This window comes from Rhineura floridana, chromosome 18 (genome assembly GCF_030035675.1).
Source record: "Rhineura floridana isolate rRhiFlo1 chromosome 18, rRhiFlo1.hap2, whole genome shotgun sequence".
Lineage (NCBI taxonomy): Eukaryota > Metazoa > Chordata > Lepidosauria > Squamata > Rhineuridae > Rhineura > Rhineura floridana.
In genome coordinates, this window is record NC_084497.1 from 30,697,747 (window position 1) to 30,725,109 (window position 27,363).

General features: G+C 50.1%; 1 protein-coding gene across 3 annotated transcripts; it reads right to left on the bottom strand.

The window, feature by feature from the left end:
* Positions 1-416: 416 nt before the first annotated feature.
* ATP13A2 (ATPase cation transporting 13A2) lies at positions 417-26,686 on the bottom strand. 3 transcript variants are annotated; one of them, XM_061600931.1, is made up of 29 exons: positions 26,482-26,686; positions 21,106-21,179; positions 20,332-20,499; positions 19,521-19,579; positions 18,829-18,931; positions 17,856-17,935; positions 17,514-17,591; positions 16,081-16,150; positions 15,380-15,514; positions 14,796-14,862; positions 14,166-14,264; positions 13,861-14,028; positions 13,166-13,276; positions 11,938-11,984; positions 10,819-11,007; positions 10,518-10,724; positions 9,805-9,918; positions 9,005-9,161; positions 8,459-8,579; positions 8,225-8,349; positions 7,378-7,535; positions 6,525-6,638; positions 5,901-5,980; positions 5,322-5,474; positions 4,484-4,580; positions 3,497-3,720; positions 3,185-3,336; positions 2,468-2,640; positions 417-1,950 (listed from the first exon to the last, which is right to left on the bottom strand). In XM_061600931.1, exons 1-29 carry the CDS (start codon positions 26,489-26,491, stop codon positions 1,780-1,782), a joined length of 3,504 nt encoding a protein of 1,167 aa, XP_061456915.1. In that variant the 5' UTR covers positions 26,492-26,686; the 3' UTR covers positions 417-1,779. The 3 variants fall into 3 exon arrangements, with proteins under 3 accessions (XP_061456915.1, XP_061456916.1, XP_061456914.1); XM_061600932.1 differs by having other exon boundaries at positions 10,518-10,673; positions 14,133-14,264; XM_061600930.1 differs by having other exon boundaries at positions 14,133-14,264.
* Between the last annotated feature and the right edge of the window lie 677 nt (positions 26,687-27,363).

Consider the following 27,363-nt stretch of genomic DNA (forward strand, 5'->3'; position numbering starts at 1 on the left):
CAGGGAGATGCTGTCGGAGAGCGAACCTGGGATTTCTGGAGCTACAGTGCCTGCGGCCCATCAGCCTGCTTTGAAGTGGGGTGGTAGGCAGGCAGGGAAAGGCCCTCTGCAGGTAGTGGTGGCCCCCGTTGTGGAGTATGGCACCCCAGGAAGGCTCGCCTGGCCCAGAGCCAGCGGGCACCACAGAGTGGCTCCTTTCTTGCTTGGGCCTCTTGGCGACGGCGTTGAGGTCCTTCACTCTGGAGTTGTATTTGCTTTTTCCAGCTTTATAACTGAATTCCCTGTTAGCATTATAAAGCAGCTGCTGCTTTTAAACATTATCCACGTTCCTACACTTTCAAGGCTAGTTTTAAATTGTAAGCTGCTCTCTGAAAGCCTGTAGACTAATCCTAAAGTAGAATATAAATATCTCTTAAAAGTAAGAATAAGATTGTCAAGAAAATATCATGTTTATTGTGAGACACATTCGTAACCATACAGAAATGGATTCTCTCACTCTCCTCACAGCCATCCTTCCATAGATATTTTTCTTTTTTGCGGGGGGGGGGAGGAGGAGAAGAACAGATCTTGGTGTAAGGCTGGGGAAACAGTCCTCTTGCAAAAGCAACCCCCACCCCACCACGGATCAGCTTTTGACCTTTGAGGTTGATGAAGGTTGCTCCTGTTTCTAGCTATTCTGACAAACAGGCATGGAAGTCAGACACGTGATGACATTCAAAAAAACTTCTGTCCATCCAGGGACTCATTTGGGGGGGGGGGCTTTGCAATCTACAGAGATCTGCTCAAGGACCTGCAGACCATTGGCAACACCAGGGAGTGACAGATGCACAGAAGCCACTGACTGCTGTCCCCACTGGGTGGCCGCCTTAAACCGGACACAGAGGTGGCCCCAGGTGTCTTTGGAGAACATCAGCTTTTCCTCAGCCCAGAAGATGTGCAGTTGGAGAAGCTGCATGTGCCAAAGTTCTGTCCTCTATGCAACTACTAGGGGAGATGCAGGGTGCTCCGTCCTGCACTGAACATGTAAGGCTACTCACAGGCCATGTGGTCATTTTGGGGAGGGGGGAGTGCAAAAGACGCCACGTGGGCGAGGCCGCCCTGAGGAAAGAGCTGGCTGTCTCCCAGCAACAAACACAGTAACAGGAGGCAGCTCTGGGGGCCAGCAAGAGCCTCTGGTTCAAGAGGAACCCAAAGCAGCTCAGGCCTGGGAATTCTTTTGGGAGATTAGCAAACTCCCCAGAGAACTTGCGAACCTGATCCACAGTCTGGACACCAACCAGACTCTGAAACAAAGACCAGAACGGCTGCCAGGCAATGCCTCATCCCCAAAGCAACATGCCACAGACCCCACTGTCCAAATGTGCAAGCTATCACCTCAGCGTCTGGCCCACAGAGTGGGAGGAAGAGAGAGAAGGCTGGGAGCTTAAGAGGAGGGCCAGGTGCAAACATCCCCACTCTCCGAGGGGTCCTTCGCAGGATTTCAGAGCAGAAGTCTACCACTAAGGGTGGGGCGCTCTGTCCTCCGCTACCACAGACAACCTACAATGACGGAAATGGGCACTTGAAGGGTCCTGGCCTCCACCTTGGGGTGGGCGGCCAATGCAGGGGCTGTTGCCAGGGGAGGGGCATCATTTTCAGGGTCTTTTGCCAAGTGTGCAGGAGTGGAACAACAGACAGTGTGGCGACTGGTAGAAATAAATTAAGAGGTCTGGAATCAAGTGACGTCGTAGAAGAGGTGCAACAACAGTCTCACATCCAGGCAGCAGCCTGTGCCCAGCGTCATCTCGTGAGAGTGGAGAGTCTGGGGCTGGCCAGGATGGGCTCATTGAGTGGAGGCCATGAGAGCTGCTGCAGGCTCAGCTCTTCTTCCAGCCTCTTGAAGAGCTTCTTGGAGGGCTTCTTGCCACGCAGCTTCCGAAGGCTGTTCAGCGGCCCACTGTCCAGGCAGGTCTGAAGGAGGAAAGAGAGTCAGCCGAGGGACTGGCCTGCTGGGCGTCCGTCCTGCCAAGCGCTCTGCACCCAACTGCAGCCACCCCACCACCATGAGTGGGGTACGAAGGCAACAGCTCTCCTTTGTTGCTTGACCCCCCAGCACACCAAAGATAGACTGCCCTTGAATGTGCAGGCTCCATTTAACCATCATGACTACTAGCTGTGGGCAGACCTCCTCTTCTCCTCCACAGATTTGCCTAATTCCTTTAAAAAAGCCAAATTTTGCCAGCGGCCATCACAGCATCCTGTGGCAATCACTTCCACAAACCCATGGCTCCTTTTGCTTGCTGTTCCCTGACTCCCAGCCTGATTCAGTGGCTGAATCAAACAAAGTGTTTGGGGAGGAAGAAGAGGAAGGTTCACTTCTCCCTGATCCATCTCCCACACACACCACTTTCTGAGACCCCATATCCGCCATACATCTAGGGGGCCTTAACCTCTGCATGTCCCTTTTCCTTTCCACCCTAATCCATACCTCCAGCATGAAGGCCGTGAAGAAGTGCAAGGTGGCCATTGCAAGCAGGACAAGCTTGAAGTTCAGGTCGTCAATGGCCTTCAGTTTCAACAGGTATCTCATGAAGCCCAGTGGGTAAAGGGTTAACCAGATCATGAGGCCAAAAAGGATGATTAAGGCTATCAAGAACACCCCTGAGGGGGCGGGAGAAAAAGGGACAGGAAGAAATGCTTAACAACATATCCCCATGTTGAGAGAGACAGGCAGACACACACACACCCCTCAACGCTTTAGGGAAAAGGAAAGGGTTGTAGAGCATTGCCCCTTTGGTAGCCTTCTCCATGCCAGTCATGTCAGACTGCTCATTAGAACTCCGAACCTCCTCTCAGGCTCAAAGTATGATTTTTGGGGGGTGGGACCTCTCCCTTCTGCTGAATTTACTGTTCTTTTCTGGCTGGAACATTTTACTTTCTTACATTGTTCTAACATGATCTGGGACCTTAGAGTGAAGTGCCAGCATTATTCTGTGCACAAACCTTGCAGCTTCTGTAAATGAAAGATCAGCAAAACAGCACAAGGGGCTGATGGCTGTTTTGGGGAAAGGGAGGGGTCCAAAAGTGAAGTGTTGAGGGGGGGACGGGACGGGATCCACTTAAACAGGTTTGTGTGGCCTTGAAGCTGTTGCAGCAGAGACCGTGGGGGTGGCAGGGGGAGCAGAAGGGTGAGGGGGATGCTTACCGTTTGTGTAGAGTGGCTTGCGGAAGGGCTGCCCCTTGGACATGACCACAGCCAGGATGAGGTACTGGAAGCCTGAGATGCAGAACACGACAGTGTTTTCGTAATTTGGCAGGTTCTGAGGGGCCGTCAAGGAGCTGTTCAAGGCGACGAACCTGGGACAGAGGGAGGAGTTGGTGTTACACTGATGCCAAGCACCCGTGCACGGTCTGCTGGCCAATCACAAATCAACTTGGAAAATGGCAGCCTGAGAATTCTCCACAACTGCCCCCCCCGCTCATCGTGCTGGTTTGAGCCCTTGCACTCTGCACTAACCATTGCTGAGAAACGGTGATGCAGTAGCTAGTGACCTGGACGGCAATGAAAAGACTTGTCTGGAAGGCAAGGCTGCCCATGATGACGGTGCTGATGAGGGCCCCCTGCGGGCGCTTTGGACCCAGGTCCTTTGCTGGTGCTGTCTTGCCCATCAGAGCAGCCACCGTGGTTGTGATGATCAGGTCAGAGAACAAGAACTGCAGATCACTCAGATTGGTGCTGATCTAGATTGGGGTGGAGAGGAGAGATTATTTTATTTGCTCCCTTTCAAAAACAGAGCCTCCATGTTCAGAAGCTGTGAACTTTTAATTCTGGGGGTGAGTAATGAGAGCGGGCTGTGGCCTACATCTATCTGTGAGAGCCTAGAGGTACAGAATTGGCCTCTCTTTGAATCAGGAAGCGGATCTGGATGGATCAGAATTCTTGTGCTATTCACACTTGAGGTCAGTTAAAAAAGCCAAATGGCTGCAAGTGCACCTCTTAACCTGTGGGACTCATTGCTACAGGATGCTGCAATGGCTCAATAGCATATGTAGCTTTATGTAAATGGGTAGATGTGAGTTGTGGAGGAGAAGCCTCTCAGGGACTCTCCACAATGAAAGGGCGAAGATGTTGCTGGAGCATCAATTATGATGCTAAGTGCATATTTAGTATTCCAAACCCAGAATGAACTATTGCCAAAATCACATCTGTTTTGAAGGTCGCTGTGTCCACTCAGGTAGAGAACAGCTTTCCCCTTGGCATACAAGCCTGTGAGAGTGTGTGATCATCTCTTAGATGTAGCTTAAAAATGTATCTGAAAAGTGGAAGAGGACGTCTGGAGCCCTCTGAGACTTGCCAACACACAATTTTGCGACTCTGGAAGAATCCTTTCGTCTCCAACATCCATGCCTCACCCTCAAGGTTCTAGCCTTCACTGACTCCTGCAAATTCACCGGGAAGTAAACACAAGGTGGAAGTTTATCTTTTTTTAAATGCAATTCTTACCGTGTAGAGCAGGAGGACAGAGACAAACTGCACGAGGCTGTAGAGAGCCATGTACTTGAAGACTGCAAAGGAGGTGACCAGAGAACATCTCCCTTCCCTAAAGGGCAAAGAGACCACGAGGGAAAAATCAACAGCAGCTGCTGCTGCTATGGGTGAGGTGGAGGTGGGGCACCCATGGATGTAACCAGAGAAAAATCTCTCATCCATACTCTGCCTGCCGAGAACCTTAGAGACTATGCACAGCAGACACCAGATGTCATTTGTCTATTTAACCAATGATTGGAACAGTTTAACAACCACCATTGGCTTTGTCTTCATCTATTTGCATTTCTGCATATACTTAAAGTCTAACAATCTTCTACACAACCCTGGAGACCAAAACTCAGTACATCCACCCACCCAGAGGTGTTTTTTTTAAAGGAGATAGCACTGCAGGGGGGGAGGGGGGCAATGTCCGGCAAGTCTGATGTCTACAGGGAGACAAACCCTTCCATTTCTGCCAGCTATTGATCTGCAAAAAGGCTTTTAATCCAAATCGAACATGTTAACCAGTGTTGACCAGAGAGAATCCCACTTAGTTCAAAAGCAGAAAAACTCCCTGTTGATTTTCTAGAGGTGGAGGGCACACCTTTCTCTTTTTCAAGGAGAAAAAAAAAGATTCCTAACCACAGTGAAAAGTAGAGGCTCTTTCTGCATTGAGCAAGGGGTTGGACTTGATGGCCTTATAGGCCCCTTCCAACTCTATGATTCTGATTGTGTGTGTGTGTGAGAGAGAGATCTTCCACCACAGAACTCATTCTCAATCTTTGTCCCAGAAAGAACCATTGTCCAGACCTACCGTATGACGATGGGGACACACTCGATGTTGGCTATTTTGGAAGTGAAGGGCGATGCCACGGAGGCCTCTGCTTCAGAGAGTGAGATCCCCACATCAGCCGCCTTCAGAGCTCCACAGTCGTTGGCGCCATCCCCACACATCCCCACGCAGTAGCTGCAGGCAAGATATGCAAATTCCACCAATGCAAATTCCAAACTTGTCCCACTCCCTTTCACCCTCTCTGCAAAAAATGCTCCCCCCCCCGAATTAGCAACGGGCAATCCCTGAGTCAATTGTGCCCAACATCTGACATTCCCCACTACCAAGTCTCACATATCACATCATCCATCCCTTCTCTCCAATCTTATCAAAAAGGAAAGGAGAAAAGTCCACAGCGTGGAAGTCAGCAGCACGCCAGCCCAGCCCTGACAGTCCACAACGGCAGAGGCACAAGGCAAGATCCTCATTCTGAGTATAGAGCTTCCCATAGCTCTGGCCCATGAACGAGAGAACGCAACTTCCTTCCAGTGTTCTGGAACAAGCTCCTCACACCGTGCTCCACTCTCAAAATATGCTAGTACTGGAATGCCAAAGACTTACTTCATGTCTCGCAAGTTCTGCACCAAGAGAGTTTTCTGGTCAGGCAACATCCGTGCAAAAATGGTTGCCCGAACCAGTATCTGCAGGAGAGAGAGAGAGAGAGAGAGAGAGAGAGAGAGAGAGAGTCATTTCAGTGCCAGCCGGCCTGCGAACCGGAAACATCAAACAGAGCCAGCACAATTTCCTGGCACAAGAAGGAGCAAGTGTCTTATTTCAAAGAATAGGCTCTGCTCCTCGGAATGGCGTAAGTGAAGGGCTGTGCGCTGTGTTAGAGCACCTGGCTTTGCATCCAGAAGCTCCCAGGTTTAGTTCCTGATAGCAGGTGGGGCTGGAAATTCCCCCTACCCAAGGCTCTGGGGAGATGCTGCCAGCCTGCACAAAGGAAGAGGAGCCTGCAGCCCTCTAGATGATGTTGCACTACAACTCCCTACATCCCTGGACATTGGTTCAGTTGAGCGTGGCTGATGGGAACCAGAGTCCCAACAACATTTGGGCAGCTACAAGTCACACTTATTTCTTTTGTGGGGGTTGGGGTGGGGGATGAGTGTGTGTGGAATGGACATCTTGGAGCGAAGAGCTGGGCCCCCCGATTACCATCATCCGGGTGCCCAAATCCAGCATCACCTTTGGCAGGAGTTCAGGAAAGTGCTCACAAATGACAGCGAAGGATTGCCCATTGACAGCAAAGTGGTACGGATGGTGCTGCTCCAGGAAGCCACTCTCCCGTTGGTACGAAGCCTGAAAAATCCCAGCAGCCAACACTCAGGCTCCTGTTCTGCTGCCCCTGTCAGCATCACATTAGAACTGACAGACTCCCACTCCTACTGTTGCACCCCCCTTTTCAGGGAACGGAGACAGGAACAAAACCACACGGGGATCCCATATTGGAATAAGCGGCCGGGGATGCGCAGGGACCTTTTGCAAATGCAAAGCAGGTGCAAGGTAACTAGCAGAAGACCCTCTTCATCAGGTTTGGCTGATGTGGGAAGCAGGCAGGGAGGGTCACTTGCTCCGTCTGACCCTGACGGCAGCCCAAAGGCAGGCTCACCTGCAGCTCCAATGGTAGGGCCAGTCTCAAGGTCACACAGAAGCGTGACGGACAGGTGGGAACTGCCACAGGAAGACAGTGAGCTCTGTGATCCCACTGACTGTGGGTAAGTGGGGAGACACACACCAGGCACACGAGAGGGAGAGAGGAAAAGCCGGCCAAGGTCTCTCTAAGGGAACTTGCACTTGCTGCCCCACAGCTGTTTCTGATGGGCAGGGATGGGGCTGGCACAGGGCAGCAATCTCCTGCAAGACAGTTGGTCCGAGGAGTCTTTGGCCAAGTGCTCCCCCCCTTCCCCCAGTTCCTAGAAGTGGCCTGAAGCTGCTTCAGCATCACATCCCTGGCAGCCTCTCTGTGTGGGGCAAGGAAGCCACGAGGGGACAACTGTGGCAGACCTCCAGTGGAGGTGGAGGCAGGGCGAGGACTTGCCTCGGACTGCTCCAGGTGGTGCTCAGAAGGGATGAATGTGAGGATGGCTGGCTCATCACAGCCACGAGGGGGGGCTGCGTTGACAAAGAGCACCTTCTCCTTTGCATTCACCATCCGACAGCTCTTGGCCACATTTACAGCTGTAAGCATGTTGTCTCCTAATGCAGAGACAGAGAGAGAGAGAGAGAATGAAGGCACTGGCTTAACTATCCCTGCCTGACAATCTACAGGAGACGCACAGTGCAACAGGTTAGTAGAGAATAGTGGTGGTGGGTCAACTGCAAAGACGCGGCACCAGGACTTCCTGATCTGTGTCCTGACATCCCAGGCACAAAGCCCAACATTGGCTGATGTGTTCCTCAAAGGCACTAAAATAAGGTTCAGATCCAACTGCTCCCAGCGATTCCCTAACAAGCCATGCCTCAGGGCATACGCAGAGTGCATTTCCATTAACAACAACCAACTGCAGCTCATCTTCAGACATCTGGAATTAGGGGACTGGGGGAGGGGCACAGCTTTCCACAGCCCACTTATTTCTAGGAAGAGAACTTCTGGAAATGAGCGGCTGCAAAACCTCCACCAAAGCACCCCACTCCTGGTCCCACAGGGAGTGTGCTCTCTCCTCTAGTACTGCTTGAAGAATCTCACAGATGAACCCAAGAGCCAATGATGTTCTGCTAACTTCCCACACAGAACCCAGAAGGAACCTTGGCCACCACCTCAGTGCTGACAGGCTCTCCCCGCCAATGCCGGCCACTCCTGCCCATTTAGAGTTCAAGGCCTTGCATAGAGAAATGCACATCTTCTCCACCATGCATGGGGAAAGGTCCTCCTCTCCATTTTATACCTGTCACCATGACAGTTCGGATCTCCGCATTGTGCAGCAAATGGATCACTGGAGCAGTCTCTGCTTTGAGGACATTCTTCATCACTAGGAACCCAAGAAAAACCATCCCGCTCTCCACAGAGTCCCTGTCAGTCCAAGGAGAAAATCTTGTATCAGTGAGCCTCTCAGCAGAGCACCAGAGCCCAGGCTGGAGAGGAAAGGAGAGGGAGCCACACAGACTGGGCACCTGGTCACCTGGTCACATCCTGGGCTTCTTCAAATGTCCCAATGGCAGCGAGAGGCTTGAAAGCCAGCCCCAGGACACGGAACCCGTTGCTTGTGAAATGACGCAAAGTCTGGGAAAAATCCATGGGTGCTGCAATGGCAAGAGGGAAAGGCCACAGTTTAGGAAGAGGAGGGGGGACGCATCATTGTGATAGACGAGGAAGAGAGCCCCTTTCAATAGCCCCAGACGCTGAAGATGGCAGATGGCGGTTCCCACTGGACCCTCCCTTTCCCCCATGAACACAGTGCCAAGCATATCGGCACTTGTGGGTCTGGAGTCTGCCAGGTGCCCTGGTGGCCACTGAGCTAAGCAGCACAGGCTCCTGGGTATTCCTTGCTCTAACACACTCCCCTCCTCCCATTGGCTCCAGCAACAAGAAGAGGCAGCAGGGCAGCCAGAGGTAATAAAAGCCAGCGCTGTGGGTGCACAGAGAACAGGTACAGTGGGGAGAGCTGGGTGGGAAGTTGCGTGCCCCTCAAACAATAACCAGAGGGCTAAAGGATGCGCAGCCGGACCTGATTCTTTCTTGCAGAGGCTGGCCACCATCTCCGGAGACCCCTTCATGTACGCCTCCAAAGGGCCACCACCCAAGGGCTTCACCAGAACGCTCATTCTCTGCAAGGATGAGGAGAACGGGAAGCGGCGGAGGATGGCCAAGGGGACCGTGTGCTTCTGAGGAGGAAAGCAAATGGCAGTGACCAGAATGGTGTCCATGGCGGGCATGGGGGGAGGAAAGAGAGGGCAGACCCTGCCACAGCAGCAACAGGAGAGGTGCAGTGGCCAGGATACCTGCAGAGCCAACCTCTGGCCACCTGCTACTGCTGTGCATTTGCTACTGCCCTCCTTGACAGGAGAGGAGAGCCGTCCCCTCATCCCTGGAGGAAGAGCCACTTCCTCAGTGATGCCAGCAGCTAAATGACACACCTGGCCTTGGATTCTGTCTGTGGTTTATTTCCTGTCTGCTGGAGGGAGGGTGAGGGTTACTTTTTTGTTTCCTTTGGCAGCCAGAATGAGTGTACTGCCCAAGTTTTCTGTGGCTGTATAGGGGTGGTTAGTGTTATATTTCATTATTTTTTTATGTGTTACAGATTATTTTGGCTTTAAATTATGTTTCAAGTCACTTGGAGATCTTCGAGTAGCAAGCAACTAATAAATCAAATACAAAATAAATAAAACACTGGACGTTGCCATGCCCATGCCTTGGAAGGGTGATGAGAGAAGGTGGCCCAGGTTGTGCTCCCTCTGAGGACAAGGTGAGCGCTTTGCACCCATCTACAAGCAAGCAAGACTTGTGCCAAACGCTCCGTGGACTTACAGTGCCACGAGGCTGCTCCTCCAGTGGTGGTGGCCTCATCACGACAAGGGCTCTGGTCCCAAAAAGCTGGGTCACCTGTGCCTCCGCCTCATCCCCTTCAGCCTCCTCCTGGGTCTGGAAGGAAGGAATTTTAAGATGCACATCTTTCCCCTCCCCCCAGCAACTCCCCTGGCTTTCCCCCAGCCTGGGCCGTGGAGGTTTCACCACTCTTCTGGCACATCCTATTTGGGAGTAAGCATCCGCCTTGCATGGTAGCAGTCATAGCAGCAGCAGCAGATGGTGCCTGCCCTCAAGGGCTTACATTCTGCATTTCAATCAAGGGTGGGGGGCAACCACAAAGAAAGCATCGTGGGGTGGGGTGGGGTGGCGTAGAGACTAACAAGGGCCCTGCCTGCTCGGGCAGGTCGTGGCTCTCCAAGGTCTCAATGAGCAGACAGGGTGGTGTCTGACCCTCCTATCTACAATCCAAGTTCCAGGTTGTAGCGGAAGAGGGTGGGGAGGAAGAGAGGAACCGGGCTGGAATCTTCATCACAACTGCGTGTTCCAGCATTGGGGGATTGCCTGCCGTGTGCTCCAGCTGAACCGCAATGTTTATCTTCACTCTCTGAAGAACACATCGACAAGAACCACCACACACCATGGCTGTGTGGTGGTGCTCAGAAATTAAAACTCAGTTTCCTCAACAGACCAAAGACCAGATAGGTCTCTCTCACCCATCCAGTGGATTCCAGCATCTTGAGGTCAACAGGGTCGCCAATGAGCTGTTCTCCAAGCCGAGAGATGGCATGGCAAGTGGCCAGGCAGCGGAGCAGTGGGCCGTGGTCTAGGGAGGGCAGCTCGCTGATGAGGGGCAAAAAAGCGTCGTTCTCCTGTGGAACAACACCCCAGATGTCCAGGCCATCCTCTGTGAGGGTCCCCGTCTAGGGAAGGCACAGGGCAGGTTAGAACACAGCCAAGACCAGAGGCAGATGGCACAGGCAGAACAATTCCTCCACCCAGCGCCAGGGCCCTCACCTTATCAAAGCAGACCAGGCGAATCTTCCCACAGAGGTTGATCCGTGGGGGGCTGATGCAGAAGATCCCCTGGCGCTTCAGCCGGCTCTGTGCATAGATGGTGCCCACTGTCATCGCGGCTGGCAAGGCTGGAGGCACAATCACTGTCACAATGTCCAGGGCACGGAGAATGATATGCCTGAGTGTTTCCTGATGATGCAAATAGTGCAGGAAGGGAAAAAAAGAGAAACAACGCCCCCCCCAAGGTTCATCAGCAACCCAGGTGTGAGATGCTATAGCAAAGACGCTTCCGTTCAATGGATGCCGCCTGGGCCTGGAATATCCAAGGAGATCTTCCTCCTCCTGAGTCAGGGAGGAGGAAAGGGGGGGGGGCTCCTGGCTGGACAAGATGGAAGGGCTCTTGGAAAGACCTTGGCACTTCACTGCCCTTCCCAAATACAGAACAAATAATTGGCAGTAACAGCCCTTCTGTGCTCAGCCATTCTCTGACAGGGAGTTTCAGCATCATTCCACAAGGTCTACAATGGCCCAGAGTTTGCTTGCAGGCACCCTTCAGAGGGCTAGCCATGACTTCTACAGTCAGGCAGACGGCTAGGAGAGAAAAGGGCCTCCAAGTTATGGCATTCCCCCACCCCCCACCCAATGGGAAATGCTGCTAGTGCCTTCTTCCTCCCCCGGCAAAGGCAGTGGTGATCTTTCCCCCAGGTTTGTTAAGTTTTATTATGGCTGGTGGCTTCCTGTTTTCATTTCACTGGATTGCCACTGAAATTGACCGAATTAATTGTAGCTGACAATTTGCTTGTTCAGGCTAGGTGGATGTTCCCCGTGATTCCTTTTCTTTTTGTGTGGTGGTCATGAGTTTCTGTGAGCTGCCTTAAGCCCCTTGTGGGGTCAAGGTGGGGTGCAAAAGGGCAGCTAAAACAAAGGCAAACAGGTAACAAAAGTGTGGGCCAAGCCTGACATGCGCCAAAGGCCAGTACAGGAGAAGGGTCAAGTGCACAGAGGTGGATTCAAGGGAGGGTGTGTGGCTGCTTGTTCTGCTGCAATCACCCTGTGGGAGAAGCAGCTCTCCATTTGGGAAGTGGGGGCGCAGTAGGTGGGATGAGAGGCTTCACTTGCCTGATTTCTATATAAGATGTAGATGCTGTAGCCGGTACCGATAGCAGCTAGAGAAGGGAAGAGGGAAAGAGATCTGACTGTCGCTCTTCCACAAAGCGAAACAAATGTATCTGTGAGACTGAAACCTGGTGGCTACATTTAGCTATCCTTACAGTACTGTCAAGGTCCTCCGTGGCACAGAGTGGTAAGCAGCGGTAACGCAGCCAAAGCTCTGCTCATGGCCGGAGTTCGATTCCAACGGAAGGAGGAAGTCGAATTTCCGGTAAAAGGGGTCGAGGTCCACTCAGCCTCCCATCCATCCATGGTCGGTAAAATGAGTACCCGGCATATGCTGGGAGGTAAAGAAAGGCCGGGGAAGGAACTGGCAATCCCACCCCATATATATGGTCTGCCTAGTAAAACGTCGCAAGATGTCACCCTAGGAGTCGGAAACGACTCGCACTACAAGTGCGGGGACACCTTTACCATTACCTTACAGTACCGTCAGTACTTTACAGAGTATCACCTAAGCAGGAAAGACTCAGGTCCCCACCCCAAAGAGACCAACAATCTTTGAAGTTCAACCAGGGAAGTTGATGATGATGAATGAGAATTCAACCAATGACATAGTCTGAGGGCCTGGGACCCTTACTGCGTAAGTGGCAGACCCTCTTCAGATGCTTTTAAGGTAAAAGGTGCCTTCCTGTGCTGAGCGTAAAATTCCAAAGGCTGTGTATGTGCATGTGCTGTGTATGTGTGTGTGTGTGATGGCCGCCAATGTTTGTACAAGCCCCTCAGGACCGGAAAATGGTCTGGTAACATCAGCCCCAAAGGAACAAATCCGTTTATTTATTACCAACCACAATAGCAGCATTGGAGGGCTCTAGTTCTGAAGCTGGTAATGTAGAAGAAGAGAACTCCGCTCTTCTCCAGATACCAGCTGCCCCCAGCATAAAGGGCCAAGGCAGGTTTTTGTGTACTATTCCTTCACGGTCTTGGCATCCCAGCCTTCTACTGGAATATTGGGGAAGGGAGCAATTTAGGTGGTCCAGAAAACCCCCAAGACAGCCCCAATACTAAAAGTGACAACAGCAGCGGTACACTCAATCTTTTTCTGTGGGTGGAGAAAGCTCACCTGTCACTCTCCATCACTGGAGCTCTGACAAGAGACTTCCACAGTGCCCCCCCCCAGCTGACAGAAGCTGTTCCTTCCCTTTCAGGTTCTTCTTTCAGTTGTGCATCGACTTACCCAGGACCATAAGGAAGCCAACAAACTTCCACGCGTCCTTGTAAAATCTGAAGCTTAGAGGCTTGGGGTGGAGGATGGAACTGATGAGGTCTCCTTTGGCTGTGTGAAAACCTGTCAAGAAATATGGGATCCTGAACTAAGACTTGGTTCTGAGATCAGGCAGCCATAATCCAACACTCCTTGGGAGCCCTGAGGGAGAAGTCCAAAGTGAAGCAGCAAATCAACGCTTCATACCCTGAGCAACAACAGAAGAGTGCCTGGTTCTCAAGTCCCCTTTTCAAACTTGCAGCCATGCAGCAGAGCCCACTTGAAGCTTTCATCTAAGCGCAGGTCATCGCTACAGGCTCAGAACTGGCTTGACTCTGGTGTCTCCCTTTCTCCTTGGAAACATTGTTGCATGGGGGGCACTACAAGGTGGCCTCAGTTTCAGAACATGACACCTCAGCAACAGGAAAAGGAAGGGGGATCCATTCTGCACTCAGCCCTGGTAGTCCATGCAAATGATTACAGGCCAAAGCAAGGCAAGCAAGTCACTGCCTAGTGACTCCCCAGAGCTTGCCTCCTAACACTCCTGTGCCCCCCCTTTTTGCACAAACAAGGAAGCTGTTGCCAGGCGATCTCTGACAGAGCCTCAGCACCTCTAGCCAAGCTACAAACAGTGGGTGGGAAGGATGCTCCTGCTTCATGAAGCTGACCTGTGCGAGTCACCACTGCGAGGACCTCAGCACCCACATAGGATCTGGCCTGGATGACGTGTGTCCCACAGAAGAGTGTGTGCCGCTTGTGCTGTTCAGGGGAATATACAGTGCTGGCAGCTTGCGGGCCTTGGGGCAAAGGGGTCTTCATCACTGGGATGCTCTCCCCTATCAGGGAAAGAGGCAGGCTGAATATGAAAATGCCGGCGCGCAGCCAGCCCCGAACGGCAGTCCACAAAGACACATTTCCCCCATCCCCTCCTCCTGCTCACCAGTCAGAGAGCTCTCGTTGACCACGCACTCGCCTGTTAGCAGGGCGGCATCGCACGGAACCTGCATTCCCTCCAGGGGTATCACAATGCAGTCACCAGGCACTAGGTCCACCGAGCTCACCGTCATTACCTCTGTTCACCATCAATAATAATAATAATAATAAAAAAAAAAAAAACAGGTCAGACCTCCACAGGAAGAATCTTGGCGGAACTTCTCGGCAGTAAAAACTTTCTACCGCAGCTGAAGGGCTTGGGGCCCAGGCCACAATTCAGAGGAAGGCCAGTCTCTACCCTGCCTTTTTTTGGTCATTTGCATCCAAAGAGCTTCACAGAGATAAAAGAACTAACTGAACAGACAATATGAACGGTCTGTTCAAAAATAAGAAAACTCTGCAATGAGATAGAGGGAAGATCAACCAAGTTTAAACAGGGACAACCCAATGAAAAATTAGAAGCAAGTAGAATGAATTGTAAAACTGGTGAGGGATAAAATGACCAAAGGAAGTGGGTGGCCATGGAGTGAAAAGAGAGTTTAAAATGTAAGAATTCTTGGCCTGTGGCAAAGTTTTTTTGGGTCATCACCAACAGGGAGTTGCTTCAAGGCTCACTGGGGCTCTCTGAAGGATCAGAAAAGGAGGCAATTGTCAGCAGTTGCTCACTTACCCCCGGACGCTCTGTGGATTCTCGCAGGGACCACCATCTTCACCATGTTCTGCAGGGTTATGCTTTGCTGTGGGTACCAAACGCACCATAAACCCATCAGGAGGGACAAAGGCAGCATCAGCCACTGCAGTACACCCTGGGGTCGAACGAGAGGCGCCTCTGTGGGCCCCTTTCTTCCCATCTGACAGCTTAAGGAAGTGGTGCGCCTGTCCCAAAGGTGCAAAGCCCACTGTACAGGTTAAACTGGGCCAGGGATTTGGCAGCCAGCAGAGCACAGCTGCTCCCCAGGACTGCAACGCCTCACCTAAGAGGCTCTTGAGGGTTCAGAAATGCCTGGCAGCCCCTTCTCCTGAGTGGGCTTCTCACTGGGGCATCTGGCTGGCGACTGGGAGAACAGAATGCTGGACTAGACAGGCCATTGGCCTGATCCAGCTTCCGGGCTCTTCTTGTGTTCTTATGTGGCTGTGCTTGCAGACCGAGGCCCTCTGCTCAGGTCAAGGGCCCAGTTGTATTCCTTGCTCCTGCACGTGCCCAGTGCCCAGTGTGTGTGTGTAGAAACACCACGGGCAAAAGTCAGCACCCACCTTTCTCGTCTCGTAGAGAGAGATCCCTATGGAGACGGTGGAGATAACAAAGATGCAGGCAGCATAATAATAATAGTTGTCGCAGCTCCATAAGATGATGCTGAAAATCTGGAAGACGTAAAATGGATTCAAGACCTGGGGTCAGGAGGGAAACAGAGGGAACGAGTGTTATTTAAGACCTTAAATAGAACACACAAGAGCATTCCTTCCACCAATGCTTGATCCAAGGGGTCACAGAGCTCAGGGCAGAGCACCTGCTTGGCATGGAAAAGGGCTCAACTTCAATTCTCAGAGGAAGAGGAGATGAGCGAGGTTCCTCTCGGAGACTCAAATGAAATTCCCCCCTCCCCACTGGACCGGTGGCCTGACTCTTAGCACAACCTGCTCTTATGTGCTTTTCTATAATTTGAGAAGTGGCTTGAAGAGCCTGCAATCGGGTAATTAGTACCCCAGAGCATTTTTGGGGACCACATCATTGCTCCACCTTTTCAGAACCAAACATTTGTTACTGTGAAGTCTGCCGTGTGAAGGAAGGAGAGGAAGTTCTCCCCTAAACCATCCCAGGGCAGGCAGAAAAATACTTCTGAATGGGCACCATTTGCTCTGCTTGTTCTGGGGTACCCATTTTCCAAAGCAAGGGAAAGGCCTCCTCCTCCCCCTCTTCCCACCACAGAATGAAATTCACTTTGACAAAGACAAACCTCATCCTTCAGCAGCCTGAAGTAAGACTTTACAGGTACATCAATCAGGTTTCGTCCATAAATCTTTCTCCTGTTTGAATGGAGAGAACACTCAGATCAATTTTAGGACAGGAGTCACATCATCACCAAAAGCTCAACAACTGGGCAGAGGGCTACATTTTCAAAAGGCAATGCTTAAAAATTGAAGATATATGAAGTGCAACTTTAAAACAAAAGCAACAGAACACCAAAGAGCAAAAGAACAAGGGGAAAAAACTACATCTCTTCCTAGCTCAGTCCTTGCCACCCGGAAAGATCAGGATGCAATGGGCAAAAGAAAGGTGTTGTCAAGCTCAAGAACCCTAAAGCCACCTTTGATTCTATAAAGACTGAAAGCTTTACTGGACTGAGAGTGAGATTTAATCCATTTGCTCCAGGAAAATAGAGCTTAAAGGGGCCTTTTTTTGCAACACGCCCTCAACTGCAGAAATCCATCAAGGCCTCTCTCCACCCAAAAAAAGCTTTTCTTGGTACCTTTACATACACTTTGAAATTTTTATATTGAGAAAGCCCTTCTCAGATGAGTTTTGTTGTGTGTTCCAATTTTTTTTATTCAGTTTTTAGTGGTTTCATTGTAACTACAGTTTGCATTGGTTTTAGACATTGCGTAAGCCATTTCGTTAGAGCCGTTTTGTTTAAATTTGAACAAAAAGTGTGTAATGCTTATTTCATAGAATTTAAAGAGACTCTAAGAAATAATTTGTGTTACTCAAACAAAGAAAAAAATTGCTTTATTATTTACTCTCATATAACCCCTTTAATTTTATTTAATTGATGGTGACTAAAAAGAGAAGGCAGGTATTTTAACCAACAACATCAGAGACAATTTGCAGTATCTACCACTTCTATATTATCTAGTAGTGCAAAACAATAGTACAATCCAGGTTTCTGTGTGCAAAAATCAGAGAAGCTTAGCAATTAAAAAAAACAGAAAATATGATGGATACTTTATGACCTTTCATAAACGCTGCTCAAAATGAAAAGCAATAACAAGACTGAAGCCACACTGTTATAGCTTATATTTTGTCTGTCGGGGACTCCTATTTCTTGTTCCATTTTCATCGTTCTTTCTTCGGGAGGTCAGACCGGCTCCCTCCTTTCTGTTCTTCCTCCATCAGGCGAAAACTTTTCTATTCCAATTGGCTTTTGGGAACTGACTGCAAGGGCTTTTGACAGTATGCAGTTGTGTTTGTCTTTTCTAATGGATATGTTTTAAATGGTTGTAATTCTATCAATAGTTGAATTAAATGTCAACAATAACTTTTTATATACTTTTATCTACGTTTTTACATGTATATTTAACTTTTGTAAGGATCCTAGAGTCCCAGTTTTGGGGAAAAGGCAGGATATTAATAACTGATCATCATCCTTGTATGAATGCTACTCGCCCTTACCTGGCAGCCTGTTCTTCGGTGCTTAGACCACAGCAGGACCTCTGGATGTCTGAACAAGTCCAGCTGTCATCTAACATGCTGCAAAATATGCACAAATAAAGAGTCTGCATCTGTCAACAATGTTAAGAACTTTTTGAGTCCTGTTCTGCCATTAGCCAGGCTGCTTTGCTGTCACAGAGTGTTGCATCCAATGGTAGACCTGCTCAGATTAGATTAAATGTACAAATAGAATCATCTTGTGTGGAGGAAAATTTGCAGATGTGTAAACCACACTCTTTGGAGCTGGCAGTGGGAGAGGGACCCAAAGTCCTGGAATCAGGTGCTCGGAAGGCAGATTCTTACCTGGCCTTGCAAAACGTGTCCCATTTCTCAATCCAGATGTAGCGCAAACCTTCAAAGAGGTAGTAGCGAATGACATTTTTCTAAAAGGAGAAGAGTCCGATAGAAAAAAATTCCACCAAGTTGCTGCAGCTCAGGAGGAAACTCAACCCATATTTTTTGACAGTGGCTATTATCTTATATTTTTTATAATGTCTCTTATATTTAACTTTGTAATTATATACTGCTCTGATGTCCTTAGAGTGGGATATAATTATTATTATTTAAATAAAAAATACGTAAGAAAGAGAAAAGTGATGAGTAGAGATGGTGTAGAATATTCGCAAAATCAGATTTGGTGTCTAATTCTGGGATATTCCGCAGGTTCGTCTTGCTGTTGAACAGACTCCTAGCATGTGTTTGCAGTTGTCAGTAACACTAATTTTTTTAAAAAAAATTCACTGCGAGAATTACGTAATTATTTATGTAGTTATTTTTGTAATCAGCTGCTGCTGTATACATTATATAAATTATACAGCAGCATAAGGAGTAACAGGAAAATTACATAATTTTTCTGAAAACGTAATGGAGAAAAGGGAGAACCAGGAATCACAATAACTAGCAGAACACACACAATGGCAACTCGTAACTGGCAGCCCATTTGATGAATTGAAAAATGAAATGCAATCAGATAGCGAGCCCCATTCCTAGTGATGGGGCAGGGCCATGGGGAAGGGCCTTCTTTGGGGACAGGGCCGTAGCTCAGTGGCAGAGCCTCTGCTTGGCATGCAGAAGGTTCCAGGATTAACCCTCAGTGGTAGCGTCTCATGGGGTGGTGGGAGAGTCCCTCAAATCTGAAACACTAGACAGCTGCTGCCTGGCTGCCTGGACCAGTGGCCTGGCTCGGTATAAGGCAGCCCCCTGGCTTCCTGTCTGTTGCTCGGGCAGACAGACCCGGCGCTTTTGCAGCTGACTGGGATGCCAGTGACGGACTGACCTGTTCCTTCAGATGCAGCCCGATTGTGTCTCGGATTTCATCTTCATCATCAAACACGCCAACTGCACCACTGCTTTCCCCATCATCTCTTCCGTACTCGAGGCTTCATGAGAAGAGGGAGGAAGGGGCAAAAAGAAACAGCACAAAACTGCCCTGAATTTGATTCTCATTCTTTTTTAAGAGGAGGGCTTTCAAGTTGTAGCTTCCAAATGCATTTACTTCTGAGTAAATTCCATTAATGGTAAAATCTGAAACTTGTCATAAAAGAGAGGAGTACCTCTGGGCATGGGCAGAATGACTTTCCTTTTCCACTTCTAATTCTTCCTCCCCCCCCCCCAAGCTACAGATTAAGAGGAAGCTTTGGATTTGATCTGGATGCTCCACTGTGAACGCAAGCTGGCTTCATATGGGTCATGGTTCCAAACTAAGGAAGCACAGAGGGGCTCTATTTGGGAGAACAAACTACAATTTCCAGTGTTCTTTGTGGGGGTGGTGAGAAACCACGACAGTTTAACCCACTTCAAAGCCATTTATATTCATTCTGAGGACCTGCCTGTAAGGCCAAGCAGGTTGACACTTATTGTGGGACACATCCCTGACTTTGCTGCTTGTGTTTCTTCCAATCGCTTTCTAACCCATCGACACATTTTGCAAATTTGGGATCCAGAGAGTGACCCGACAGCCTCACTCACCGGCCTTCTTCTGTGTGCTCCATTTGGACACGGGCTGTGAAATATTGGCCAGACTGGTCCTGGAAATGAGCACAGACAACAATTGCTTTACGGATGGGAAAAGGGTTTTGCTCACACAGATTTAATTGTGCCTTACCTCCCAAGCAAACCACCAGCCAGATTTTCCTCAAAGTTTGGGGCTTGAGAGCTGCAGCCTTAACCCTAACAGATGTCTTAAATGTTGGAGGGCATCAAGTTGGGACTCACCAAACCAAACTCAGCTCACTGGACACAGAGGGTGGCCTGCCAGGGCTGGGACAACCTCCTCCAAAAAAACCCTTAAATTTCCAGATAGGTGGCAAGTAAGAACTGCTTATAATGATTGTACTCTTTTAAGTATCTTTTAAAAAAAAATTAACTCTGCTTTATTATGCTGTTTAAATTTTCAAAGCCACTCTTGGAATTTTATTTAAGGGTAGGGTACAACTCTCACAAAGAAACAAATACCAGGATTATGGACCTGCTCATGGGCCACGTTCAGCGTTGAGGTGGTGACAAGGTGGAGTGGCCTGACTCGATCATCTTGAGGCTTTAGATACAGTTTTGTTTAGTTTTTTATGTAGCCCTCAAAAATGAGTCTTGAAGTTGACAGAGCTGACAGTATTGGGAGTTGCGATGCAATAAACGTCTCAATCTTCCAGGGTGCCACCAGGACCCTTTGCTACTCCTTGAATTGTGGCATACTGGCTCCAAATTGCAAAGTTTGTCTGAATGCTAACTCCAGTGCACAGTCCCTTCCCCACCAATCCTCCTCCTCTACAATTCCACTTACGTGGATGACCACCCAGTCGGCTTGGCGGAGCGGGCAGGGGCTGCACTTGGCTTGGACTTCGAGACGCGGCTTCCAGTGGAAGATAATCAGTGGGATTCCCACAGTGAGCACAGAGAAGAAATGGCAGAGGACAATCTTCCATATTTTGCTTTGGTAGCCTCTGACTTCCTGGGGAAGAAACAAAAGAGGCCAATTGGCTCAAGGCAGTGATTGCCCTCCCACCTATTGTCTCCACATCATCTTACAATTTAGGAAGCTGTATTTGAGACACCCCATGCAAGACAGAAAGTGGGCCTTCCTAGCAGCAGGGAATGACTTCTCTCCCCCAATTAAAGGGCAACTTTCACTGATGACCTAAGCTGACAGTGAGCTCTGAAGGTTGGCAAGTGGAGGTCCTCATGCCAAATTTGTCCATCCCAAGGGTGCAAACTTGCCTTCCCCGTTGCTAGCCAGAAGGCAAAATATAAAAGAGAAGCCTGTGGCAACAGAACTTGTCTGGCAGTGTGGCTTGCAGAGGGGAGCTGAGGCACCCCCACGTTCCAGGAAACTTTCTTGTTTGGCCAGGGTGTAAGAAGGTGGGGTCTGGGGTCTGTAAGGCTTATTTGTACAGGTATCTTGCTGGCCACTATCCATTTCTAAAGGAACCTTCCACAGTTATCTCAAAAAATCACACAGCAGAGGCCAATAACCCTTGCCTTTAATTCTCTGACTCCTGGGCTCCTTCTGGGAGGAATGGCAGGATATCAATTTTGATAAACAAATAAAAATCCTTACCATGCAGGGTTTAGGGGGGCTCTGACTGAGGGTGCTGTAGCTAAGTTGCTGGCCTGCCAACAGCCTCCTGGTATCTAGAAATGGAAAGCATATGAAATCTGACCACTTTTAACACAACATTCTGTTTCTAAACATGGGGCAAAGACACCGGGATGCCTCATATTGCTCTGGTTTTAGGCTGAAGAGTAAATTCCAGCCTAAGCCGCTCAGAGGTCTTTTGTTCTAGTAAGTGGTGTGTGATCTTTGTTATATTTCTACACACATATTAAACAATTAAGCAAAAAAGGAACCAGTGTCTTGGTAGAGTTGTGAGATAAATGATAATCAACAGGAAGAACAGCAAAGGTCTTGTAAGGCTCATTTCAATTAGCTTGCAGAGGAGTTGAGGTCTTGCAAAGTACTTTCAGTCAATCACACACATTTGGCTCATGGAAAGCCAACCATAGTGCCATTATTCAGAGAACTCGCAGCAAAAGTGCCAGCGCCTAATAGCTCAAGTGAAGCAGGAAACTCGGCTTCATTATCCATGTATCGTTATTATTTATTTAAGGTTGGGCTTGGGGCAAAGGAACCTCTCACCCTCCGATGCCATCTTCTCCTTTAGCGAGATGGAGCAACCGGGGGAGGCTTCCTGCAGCAGCAGCTGTGACTCCATCTGCTCTTGCCCTCCTGCATGAAGGCAGATGGGACGTGGGGAGACAGCTTGCGGGGCTCCAGCACCGTTGGCATTCCTGCATCTAAGGGGCACCCTGGCTTGCCACTCCCCCTCCCTACTTACGTGTCCTGGTGTGAAGAAAAATCCCTTCTGGGGCTTTGCCCTTCTCCAAGGTAAGACGTGGCTGTGAGCTGAGCTACCTGCTTGCCACACCCACTTCCCAAACACAGCCACAGGAAGGAGCAGTCTCTGGGGCCAGGAGGAGGCAGCCTCATTGCGCTCCATACCTACCAGGGGACATTTCATCATTGCTCACGCAGCCGTGTGATTTGCTGTCGACAGCAGTGCCGAGGAAGGCTGCAATCACGTCATTATTATGACCAGATTTAACTAACAACCTGTATATCTGCTGCATTCAAATGGAAGACAGCTCAATCCTGCATGGAGATCTCTGCCATGACCCAGAATCTACAAGGCAGCCGGAAGAACAGGTGTGACCCCTGCATCGCCTCCAGCCAGGCACAGACAGAAGTGCCTCAGGTGACTGAAGTAGTTTCATCAGGTGGAATTTTCTCTTTGAGCAAATGGTCAGCCAAATATGCTCCACCCAGAGAGGGGAAACAGCAGGGGCAGGGTGACGGGCTTGTTATGGCTGTGTAGCAGGCGGAAGGAGAAGAGGAGGGATCTGGCAGAATCAGCATGCCAAGCAGGCCTAGAGAGGTTTGACTTGCTGAAAATCCCTTCTTCTGAGAGAGAAAGATATGCAGGTTGGGCGGGTGCTATCATTAGGCCAGCTAGGCAGCCGCCTAGGGCGCAGACCTCAGAGGGGCGCAGTACTGACATTTGAGGGACACCGTTTTATACATATTAGTTATTTTAACCCTTGGAAAAAATGCAACTAAAATAAAATTAGCAGTTTCAAGTTTTGTGCTTTTCATTTTTTCTGCAAGACATCTGTTTTTGAAAATTGAAGTTAGCAATTTTTTTGGGGGGTGCAAGTAGTTAGCCTTGCCTAGGGCACAAAATAGCCTGGCACTAGTGCACAGTATGCAGGTGCAACCTCCAGAGTATGGTGGTGTGTGGGAACATGGGGGGCGCTGCAGAGCACTCCACACATGGCAGAGACACACTCAATCTTTCTCTCGGGCTAGAAGAGGCAGCCAGCAGGGAGGGGGAAATGGAAGAAGAACAGGCAGAGGCAGGCAGATTGCCAACACAGGAGTGCCAGGTGTTTACATGGCTGCTTACCAGACAACTGACATTATTAAATCATGACAAATCCCTGTTGAGATCTGACAGGCACCCACTATTCGTACTTTCTGGAAACAATAGAAGACAGTCTTGTTTTGAGGAGGTTTTCTAGCAGGGTGAAAACGTCTCTGCTGTAGGTGCCTATTGTTTTTAAACCTGTATTTGATAGCTTTTTATACTGTTTTTAAAACTGTTTAGTTGCTTTTGTGTTTATAAACCACCTTGAGACTCACGTAGAATGAGATCCCTAAATTTATTAATTAATTCTATTATTCACTTGAAAGTTGGCTTCATTCCTTATATTATTTGTTAATGTTTGTGATATTTTTACCTATACCATAAAGTACCTATTACAGTAGTTCAGATATCTGAAGTTACCTCAGTCTTGGACCATTGATTGTGTTTTTGAGAATATTTTGTTATTCAGCAGCTGACATTCAATGGCATTCATTACCGGCTGCCTTTTCACATTTGATGCTAGACAAACTATTTCAGAGACACAAAAATGTCTTCCACACTGAGAATTTCAGATTCTTAAAGTGGTACATCAAAAATTAAATTTTACATTGAAAATCTGTATTCTAAAAAATTGTCATTTTAGCTCAGGCTTTAAATTACTTTTTCACTAAAATGTGATTTCAGCTCCGTGTTGTTCATTACGCGTCAAATGTTCTAATGGTGCTGCATTAATATTAATTGGGAAATGGTACCAAACTCACATAGCACCCTCTGGAGGACTTTGCACAGCCAAAATTAGAGCCGTAAGTCGGCTAATCAAGGCAGAGATTTTTCTTGCGTGTTGCTCTGAGACCAGGTTGAGAAATCCTGGAAGCTGCTTTAAACAGAAATAGCTCATTTGCATGGGATGGAATACAACCAGTAATGAATGTCATTAAGAGAAGCTCTTATAGCAAAAATGCCAGGAGTGCAGTCACCCAACAGGACTCTGACAGCTCACTGAATGTGGTACTTGGGCACATAATTCAGCTTCCTGCAGACTAGCTTCTCCTCCCTTTTAAAGAAAGCATGTTTCCAGCCCTCATGGCTTGACAGGGTACAGTCAACGCTTGCTGGAATGTCAGGAGCTTGTGGTGGTGTCTGCATAAGGTCTCCAGTAGCTGAGGCCAGGGCTTCAATAGCTCCTTGGCTCTAACTAGAAGAAATGATACCAAATTGCTCTAATATACATACTTTATTTTACAAAGGCGGCAGAAGGCTCTTGGTGCAGAACTAGGACTTTGTCGGCACATTTTACTTTCCAGCACAGACGTTTAATACACAGCCGGGTCCAATGCAAACAAGTGTCATTCCCTTTCCCCTAATCCCACTCAGGCCAAACATTTACATGCCAGTTTCTGCTTTTTGATTCCTTGTTGTGCCTTGGCAGCCTTGGGGGCAAGCAAATAAAAACAGAGGCCTTCTAGAATCCAAGTCATAAGACTCACTTTCCACCGTGCTCAAGGCAGAAGAAGGCCTGCAGTCTCACACAAAAATGTCCTCCCCGTTGGTTTGCCTGCAGACTATCCCCGATGCTCTTCCTGGGGAAAACGCACGGGCCTTTGAGGCCAATATTACACACTCCAAGCTGCTGCTGCCACAACAAGACCCTCTCCAGGCTCCACTCAGATTAGCAACTGGGGTCCTGGAATTATGCCGAAGGAGGCCAATTTGGGGCTGACAGTGGTGGCGGGGAGCTGCTGCTGTCAGGATACATTTTATAGGGTGGGACGAAGTAAAGGACTGTTCTGAGGAGAATCCACTAAGATGCTCAGACTGAGGCACTCGTGGAGGATGTTAAGGCTATCAGTGGCCACTAGCGAGGACAGCCATATTATGAAGTTTCAGGATCAGGGGTGTGCCAGCAGCATGAGTGGGTATTGCCCTCATGCCCTTCTTTTGAGAGCTTCCTGTTGAGGAGTTTGATTAGCTGTTGTGGGAACAGAATGCTGGACTACAGGAGCCTTTGGTCTGATCCCAGAGAACTCTCTTAACTCCAACAACCCACCTCTCCCCCCCCCAAATATCTCCCAGTTATTGTTATAAGATCCTCTGGCTGGGACCAAACTTAATGGCCTTTCACGCCACCTTCCTCAGCTCTCAGCACTGATGACTGAACTGGTGCCCCCATGACCTTGCACTGGCAGAATCCAGCATGGTACATATAACAGAATCAGTATGTGCCAAAAAACTTCCTTTAGTTTTATTTTGCTTTTAAACCAGAAGATTCTGGTCCTCTTTGGGAATTGCTGGAGCAATAAAAGTTCAGGTCTTCTTTCAAAACATTGTTCCTGCACATCACTCCTAGTGCTCTGCCCCTCCTTTCATAACCTTCTCCTCAGCACAGATATGCTTACACTGATGCAAAATTAGAAAATATCCATGTACAGAGACTATTATTGGTATTGCAGAACTTGAGTTTCTACCGTACTGAATTTGGGACTACTTTTTATGCTATGTGGAACTCCCTCCGTACTGAAAAACATCCGGCCCTATAATCTCTCTCTAGCTTCAGGCTAGAAGTTATGACACATCTTTGTGTACAAGTGTTTTCAGGGTTGCTGCTGGTACTAGGAATTGTTACTCAAGTGGTTTGTTAAGTATTGTTAAACAATTGCATTTATATTTTTGTCTCTTTGCCTAGTTGCAAACCACCCCGTGGCTTGTACAAAGGGTGGTACAGAAATCATGTAAATAGAACATATGTCTCAAAGGAGGAACGGAAATATCTCGCTGAGAAGCTCCGAAGCCCTTTGGGAATTGGAATTCTATGGCTGGGCCATCAAGTGCACTGCCGTGACCCACACCCACGCAGCTCATGCTGGAATATACAACCAGCAGCAGGGGCCACAGAACCTGCCCCCCCCACGCAAGCCAGATGGATGTGAGCAAAGGCAGAGAGGTGGCTTCCTCCTCCTTGTCTTCCTCCGGGCGGGCAGAAGCGCTCCCCGCCACAGACTGCCTGCAAAGCCCAACTTTGCGCAACTCCAAAAACTTCCTCCGCGCGTAACAGCCTCCCTCGCCCGGGGGTGAGGAAGACAACCGCTTACTGAGGCGAGGGAGAAGCCGCCAAGGCCGGGAAGGGCGCGGCGGAGATCCGCGACGGTACCCGGTGCCTCCGTCCCCGCCCCGTGCAAGGAGCTTTTCTGGAGGGGGGGTAGAAGTGGCCTTCCCGTGCCCCCCTCCCCCACGCGCCAAGAGGCCCCGGCTGGCCCGCCCCCGTTTTCGGCTGAGGCGAATCTCCGCGCTGCGCCCGCAGGTCTCGTCTCCAAGAGGCGGCGGCAAAGGCCAGGGAGGCGGGCCGGCCAGGGAGGCCGGGCCGGGGGACCCCCCGCCGGCGAGGCCCGCGATCCCCTCCTCTCAGCATCCCTCTGTGGCCGCCACCCAAGCAGAGATCGCGCAGCGGGGGAGCTTCGGCGAGCAGCAGGCGGGCTCGGGGCTGCCGCAAGGACCCCTTCCCGCCGGGGGCTCACCTGAGCTCATGGCCGGCGCTCCCGCCCCGGGCGGAGGAGAGGAGGAGCAGCAGCAGCGCCGCCGCCGCCGCCGTCTTCCCGCGCGCTCGCCTGGGGACCGAAGCAGCTGCCTCCGACGGTCCGGGGCCGACCGGCTGGAGGGGGCGCGGCCTGGCCGCGAGGGCTGCCGGGAATAGTAGTTCCCTCCGCCAGAGCCTCGGAGCCCCCCCCCCGGTGTCTGGCAAGCGGAGAGGCAGGAGCAGGGCCCACGCGGGGGCGCCCCGTTTCTTCCGCATCCCTCGGACTGCCCTCATAATCAGTTTCCCAGAGAGAGAGAGACGACAGCGTTTAGCTCCAGCCGCCGCCGCCGCTTGTCCCGCCCGGAGTGTGCCAAGGGGCGCGTCGGGCAGCGGCCGCCGGGATCGCAGCCCAGGAATCCCTTCAGGAATGGCCGGGGGAAAACGCGCTCTCGCTCTGCTGGGGGCGACTATCCCCCCCAGCTCAGCCGGTGGTGGGCAGCGGGGGCAGCCTGTTGGGTGCGCAAGACAGTCCGCTCCAATTTGGACAGGCAGCCCAAAGCAAGGGGAGCCCTCAGCGCTCCCAGGAGACGCAGGCCCGTCCCGAGAGCCCAGCCGAGGGCAGGTTCACCAGCCGGTGAAGCCCCCCGCCGCCCCAAGGCTGGCTGCAGCCCCAGCGCCCTTTCTCATCCACAGCCAAGGGCTTCTCCATGCAGACCTGCGCACGGCCTGCTTTGGGGGCGATGCCACCGAGCAGCAGCACCGTCTTGTGGCCTGGGGGGCAGCGACTCTACTGCTAAAAGGCCATTTAGGAAGGACGGAAACCAGCAGAAGGCACCGCCTGGGAGCAGTCGTGTGTAGGCAGGTGTGGTGGGCCTACCCTAGC

Coding starts and splice junctions, on each gene's coding strand:
- ATP13A2 (XM_061600930.1), bottom strand. Junction 14,265..14,795: donor AATCCACAGAGCGTCCGGGG/GTAAGTGAGCAA, acceptor GATGGTGAACAG/AGGTAATGACGGTGAGCTCG. Junction 1,951..2,467: donor TCACGGCCTTCATGCTGGAG/GTATGGATTAGG, acceptor TTCCTCCTTCAG/ACCTGCCTGGACAGTGGGCC.